The sequence below is a fragment of the Poecilia formosa genome, unplaced genomic scaffold (assembly GCF_000485575.1).
Source record: "Poecilia formosa unplaced genomic scaffold, Poecilia_formosa-5.1.2 Scaffold122, whole genome shotgun sequence".
Classification (NCBI taxonomy): domain Eukaryota; kingdom Metazoa; phylum Chordata; class Actinopteri; order Cyprinodontiformes; family Poeciliidae; genus Poecilia; species Poecilia formosa.
The window spans coordinates 1,654,581-1,660,519 of NW_006800061.1; the positions used below are offsets into that span (position 1 = coordinate 1,654,581).

At 37.1% G+C, this 5,939-nt stretch overlaps 1 protein-coding gene across 2 annotated transcripts in view; it reads left to right on the plus strand.

The window, feature by feature from the left end:
• Positions 1-5,939, plus strand: part of LOC103144194 (N-acetyllactosaminide alpha-1,3-galactosyltransferase-like) — a 17,113-nt gene that overhangs the window by 4,276 nt on the left and 6,898 nt on the right. The window contains exons 1-3 of one of the 2 annotated variants that reach the window (XM_007561058.2): positions 2,490-2,803; positions 3,843-3,926; positions 4,052-4,147. In XM_007561058.2, coding sequence (XP_007561120.1) covers positions 3,844-3,926; positions 4,052-4,147 — 179 coding nt within the window. In that variant the 5' untranslated portion in view covers positions 2,490-2,803; position 3,843. Of the gene's footprint in view, positions 1-2,489; positions 2,804-3,842; positions 3,927-4,051; positions 4,148-5,939 lie in introns of those variants that run through there. The other variant, XM_016675915.1, reaches the window with a different exon arrangement.

Here is a 5,939-nt window from a genome sequence, read left to right on the forward strand (position 1 = left end):
CAAAATTAAAACAATAAAAGACCTGAAATATTTCAGTTGGTGTGCAATGAATCTAAAATATATGACAATTTAATTTTTATCATGACATTATGGAAAATAACGAACTTTATCACAATATTCTAATTTTATGACCAGCACCTGTATTATGTCTATGGAGATTCGCGGAAGTATTGGAGATGACAAATAGCCCTCTCAGACGCTTCAAACGGTTTTTGGATCGGCCTTACGATACTGAACGGGAAGCAGTTGTTTGGACTGCTTTTTTCATCAAAACTGACTGGGTGTCTCATAAAGATAGAAATCTTTCTCCACTTCGCTGTCTCACACACACGTGACAACAGAGGCTTAATAACTATAGCAACAGTACACAGAGAAAGGCAGACCTGCTGGTTTGGACTACAAAGACGCCATCTCTGTAGTTCTAACTGTGGCGGAACACTTTGTTAATACAGAGGGCAGAGCAGACTGTCAGAACTACAAACATGGTGGAACACTCAATTATTACAGAGGAGGGCTGAGGTGGCAGTTAAGAACTACTTGCTGTTTTGGGCATTATGTAGCTGGATTAACCAAACCACTGTTACACATTAGATTATTGTGGCCATTTAAAATGAAGTTTACTGAAAATTTCAAAATAAAAGCCTGCGTATTCCTCTCACGTCAGCACCGCCATAGGCGGTGCAATGATATTAGCCTTTTTTATGTTTTTTTTTTTTTTTTTTTTTTCCCTCAGGATATTGGACTGCGCAAGGCAGTGCAATACATAGCAATGCACTGCCTTGCTGCGCAGTGCCTTGTACAGCATTAGCATTAGCCTTTTCCCTGTAGTTATATGTTAGCTAAAGTTATATATTAGCTAATTTTCTTATTAATTAGACATGTTTAGTACACTGAATGGAGCAAGTCAAAGGATGAAGGAAACACTTCCCTCGCCCTCTGGTTAAAGAGCTCATCCAGGCAGTTCAAACTCCAGTGTTCTAACAATGATAACCATATGTAAATAACCTGTTTCTAACAAAAGAAGCCTCCTGGAGCAGTAATAAAGCACTGATACTTGTCAGTTTGATTCATGAACCTGTTTCACAGTTGAGTGAAGCACCTGTTTCACACTGCCTCACACAACTCTTCAAATAGCAACCTGTCTGCAGTCCTTAAATGGTGAAATGTCTGTGCTGAAAATGATGTAATGGGCTTCATGAGGTAGTTCAAAGTGTGTGGTGTGAGGCTGTGGTTTTCCCTGTGGCTAGTGAACCATTTCCTACCACACTTCGTCTTTCTACTCAATTTTCTGTTAATACACTTGGATACAGAACTCTGTGAACAACCAGCTTCTTCAGCAATGACCTTTGGAGGCTTACCTTCAAGTCAGCAGTATCCCCCCCCCATGATTGTGGAGCTTACCTACCCAGACTTAGACCATTTAAAGGCTTGGAAAACCTTTGCAGGTGTTTTAAAACACTGGGAAAGGTTTCCCGAGCATTTAAATGGTCTCATTAATGTGTGACACCATTAATGACCTTTTTACATTGTTCTATTTTTCTTAGACACTGAAGTTTGGGTTTTCATTATCTGTCAGCCTTATCACCAAAGTTACAAGAAACAAGGTCTTGGACTTCTATCCCTGCATGTGTGATGATTCTAGATAAGCATCACTTTCTGAAGTGGCTGGCAGGAAATATTGCATTTTACATAATATTAAAATGTTTGGAGAAACACTACTGTATTGAAGAGCTCCAAGGTAAATGAGAATTAGAATATTTCTTTTGTTGTGGTACATTTTATTTATTTATTTATTTATTTATTTATTTATTTATTTTTCTGTATGTTTTATTCTCGGATAGATTTTAAATTTACAGTATTTTCTGTAATATTTACAGTGTTTAAATTTTCAGCCAAAGGTTTGAGAAATAATGAAATCAATAAAATATCTGCTTCTAGATCAACTTTTTGCAAAGAGAAAAATCTGACTATTAATAGCAAATACCAAACAAGAAACAAAGAGCACATGTTTGCTTTGTTCTTTGCACAATAAACAGGTTCCTATTTCAGGTTTGTGAACATTATAGATTTTCACGTATGTCGAGGCCACTGCTTTTACTCTCCCTTGTACAAGAATGTTCATGAAAACAGATCATAAATTTACTTTCAAGCCAGACAAAGTAGAGAATTACAAATCATTTCTCTAAAAGGCAGCTAAGTCAAAATAATAAACTGAGTGGTTTGTTTTAAGAGCAGAAGGTGTAGGTTTTTCAGACTGGGCCAGACATAGTTCCCTCCCTGCAGCTTTCCACCTACCACTGTTATGAAGGAACGCCTCCGAAATGTTTTCAGAAGAGCTAGAACTAGCCATATATTAAAATTCAGTTGATTTGATGTGTTGTGTTTTTGTTATGGTTTTGTCCATAATTTTGAAATATCACGCCTCCTTCATTTCTGAACTTTAATTTGAACTCTTTAAATAAGTACGTTTGCAAATTCTTGAAAATCAGGAACCAGCTATGAGGGGAAAAAAAAAACCTCCTGGACTTGATCCCACTTTAACGTATTTAATCAGTCTATGCAGAACAGGTTACAGACGAAAGATATGCTTCTAAGTGGGTTGGAGGAAGGGAGCTGGGTGCCGCACCCAAACCGTTTCCATCTGAGCGAACTGAGAATCAGACTAAGGAAGAGAAAAGCGGAACAGCGGGACCCGCATGCGCTTGAAATCGATTAATTATAAACGTGTTCCGCCTTTTAGAAAATGTTTTGAAGGTGGTTTCCAACCTTTGTACGGACTCGTTTGAAAACACTTGCTTGCCAGGTGAGTCAATAATTTGTCTCTTCTAAATGATCTGTTTGGTTAATTTAAAATAATAATTTTAAAAAAAGAGCAAAAAAAACCCATAATGTTCTTGTCAACTTTGTTCTACGAAACAATTGCGTTTCAGGACAATCAGGCTCGAAGAAGAGGCATTTTTATTATTATTATTATTTATTGTGCTCGAGTAGATCTTTCTTGTGTACCCTGTTAAAAACCGTATAGTTTTTTTTTCTTTTCAAGAGAGAGAATGGTCCGAACACCTCTGTGGATTTTCTGTGATTTTAAGTCTCTGAGTATTATTTTTCACTTCATTTGGCCTACATAGGTCTGAAAATTAGCCAGAAAATTAGCCAACGTTTTTAAGAAGTAATAAGAAATAGTTTAATTTGAGGTGTCAGAGATGTAGACCTATGGTTTAGTTAAGAAGGGGACACTTGCCATTCGAGGAAGCTGGCGAGCATCTGTTCAAAAATTGTAAACCAATGTGTAATGAAAGTCATGACCGGCCCTTCAAATTATACTAAATACACCATAACACGATGTTGTTGTTGTTGTTGTTGTTCTTTAGCTTCATATTTGCACGCCCTGATGTTATTTTCGAGTGACCATTTCCAGCTACATTTTTTAATTTATGTTAAGTTGGACCCACTTTCATAAGTTTATGAACTGTAGATTCACTTTGTGAACGTGAATAATATAATCCAGAGAAGATTCATAATTGTTAGTAGGGTGTTTAAGCAAAACAGATAACGATGTTAGACTCCTGAAACTGAAAGGGAAAGAAACATTTTAAGTGGCGTAAAACGCTAACTGCGATGTATTTAAATCTTGATTTAATTTGATTGACCAGCACAAAGGATAATAATTTTGTATTAGAATTTTGGGAATCTGAAGTATAGTAAGGTAATCAAACAATATCCTCTATTACAAGGTTTTACTTTTGCAAATTAAAGTAATTCATAAATTATAACAGTTGCGATTACATTATCTGCTCTGTCAAAGCTGGGTATATTAAACTTGTTCATTTGCTTTATTCTAGTATGTCCAATCACAGAGGAAAGATTGCTGGACTCTTTATCTGTATTTTATTACTTGCATCAGGCTTCATTTCTCTGTATACCAGGTGTGTACCAAAAGTTAAAATACTTGTCTTTGAGATTTTAGCACCACAGATGATGTTTGTTTTTTGTTCAATGATGTTTTTCAATTAACTGTTTTTTTTTCTTTTACTAATTATTCTTTTTGTAGGCGTTTAAGAGCCTTTGCCTTTATCAAAGAACTGAATGTGCTAAGGGAATCAACACCAGCAACCACAAATGATTTGGATGACAAACTTAACTTTGGGTAAGAGAACTTCATATATATATATATATATATCATGCTTGTTTGTGCGGAGCCTTCAGTTTGACACTACAACATGCTGTTTGCAAAAACCACTCACCACAGAGACAGTTTCCTATTCAGGTCCTTATTCTTTAATGAACCCAATGTACAAAAGTACTCGGTTCCTCTGTTGTAAAGTAAAAGAAACATTTTTGCATTGTCATATTATTTTTTTATACTTTATCTAACAATTGGCTGCAGATATATTTTAACATATTGTTCATTTATCTTTGTATTTTGTCTAAAATCTGTATGTTTATACTGAGGTTTATACACTGAAGCTTGAAAACCGAAGTCAGATTCCTTGTTTGTGCAAATAAACGTGGCCAATAAAACAATGCTGATTATAATTCAGATTGTGCATACACTGCGCTGTATACAAATGTCCATATTATCAGATATGTCATCAGATATATCAGTTGTCCCCAACCCATGGGCCGCGGACCGGAACCGGTCCATGGACCAATTGGTACCGGCTCGCGCAAGAAATAATTAAGTGTTTCCGTTTTATGCATTATTTGAGTCTGGAGGATCTTTTATTTTGAAAATCCTTTAACCGGATTCTCTCGGTTACTTGCGCGCCAACACTGAGCCCACAAGCAGCAAAATGAGTAAGAAACAGATCAGGTGTCTTTGGAAAGTTTCTTTGCAAAGTGGAAAAGGCCCAGAAAAGAGACAGGAGAATGGATTTATCCCATACCGGTAGGTGAGTCCCGCTCTGCGTAACATGAGGCGACCGGCTGCTAATGAGGCAATGAAGCTTCAAACTGCTTCGCCACGTAGAGACCAAGTACGCTGTGCATATAAGCAACACTTCGGGTGTCATTGTCTCTCATCACTCCCAGGTGGGACCGTCTCGTTGCAGAGAAACAAGCTCAGGGCTCCCATTATTCTTTATCGTGAGTTAAAATGTTCACGAAAGTAAAACGTTCGTTTTTGTGGCCCATCTGTATTTATTTCGAAGGGATAAGTAAACATTACCATAGCGACCAGAGTCAGAGAGCGTTTGGGCAGTGGTCAAGAGGAGATGAGTAGAGCTTGTGAGTCTTAAGTCTGGTTTAGACGGCAAGATTTAAGAATTGGAGAGGATTCTCCAAACCTCTGTAACCACAGAGCTGATAAAAGTACAACAGGTTTGATTGGCTCATGTTCAGCCACAAACAGGAACTGATTCCAGTCACAAACATCCCGATTCCAGAGGATAATCCAGTAAAACCCCCAACATAGCATACAGGAATTTAGAAAACCAAACACGGATGACGATGTAGAAGCAATAGTCATAGTTTGTGGACTCATTTTAAGAGATAAAAGACGTAACAAAAAGAAAAGGCGGTGGATAAAAGACAGGAGCAGCCGTTCTATTTGCTGCACTATGATTTGGAGATGACTATGTTTTTTCATAGTTAACATTTTTAACTGAATAAACATATATAATAACGACCTTTACATATAATAATAAACATTTCCACATATCACCTCCGATGTCCACTGGACTCTCAGTTCATTTTATAGCGTTAACACCGTTGCTGTAAGTTGTCCGGTATGAAACGGGTGTGATAGAACAACACAGCACTTTTAAATTTCAATAATCAGAATACCGAAATTGTTTCAGTTGTTTTAAAAGGTTTATGTCAGTCTGTCTTTTACCCATCGATGCGTTTTCCGAACGCTGCGCACCATAGGGGTTTAAAACAAAAAAAAACGACGCACACATTGCACAAAACTCTGAAACAGGAGAAGCGGGACATAAAAC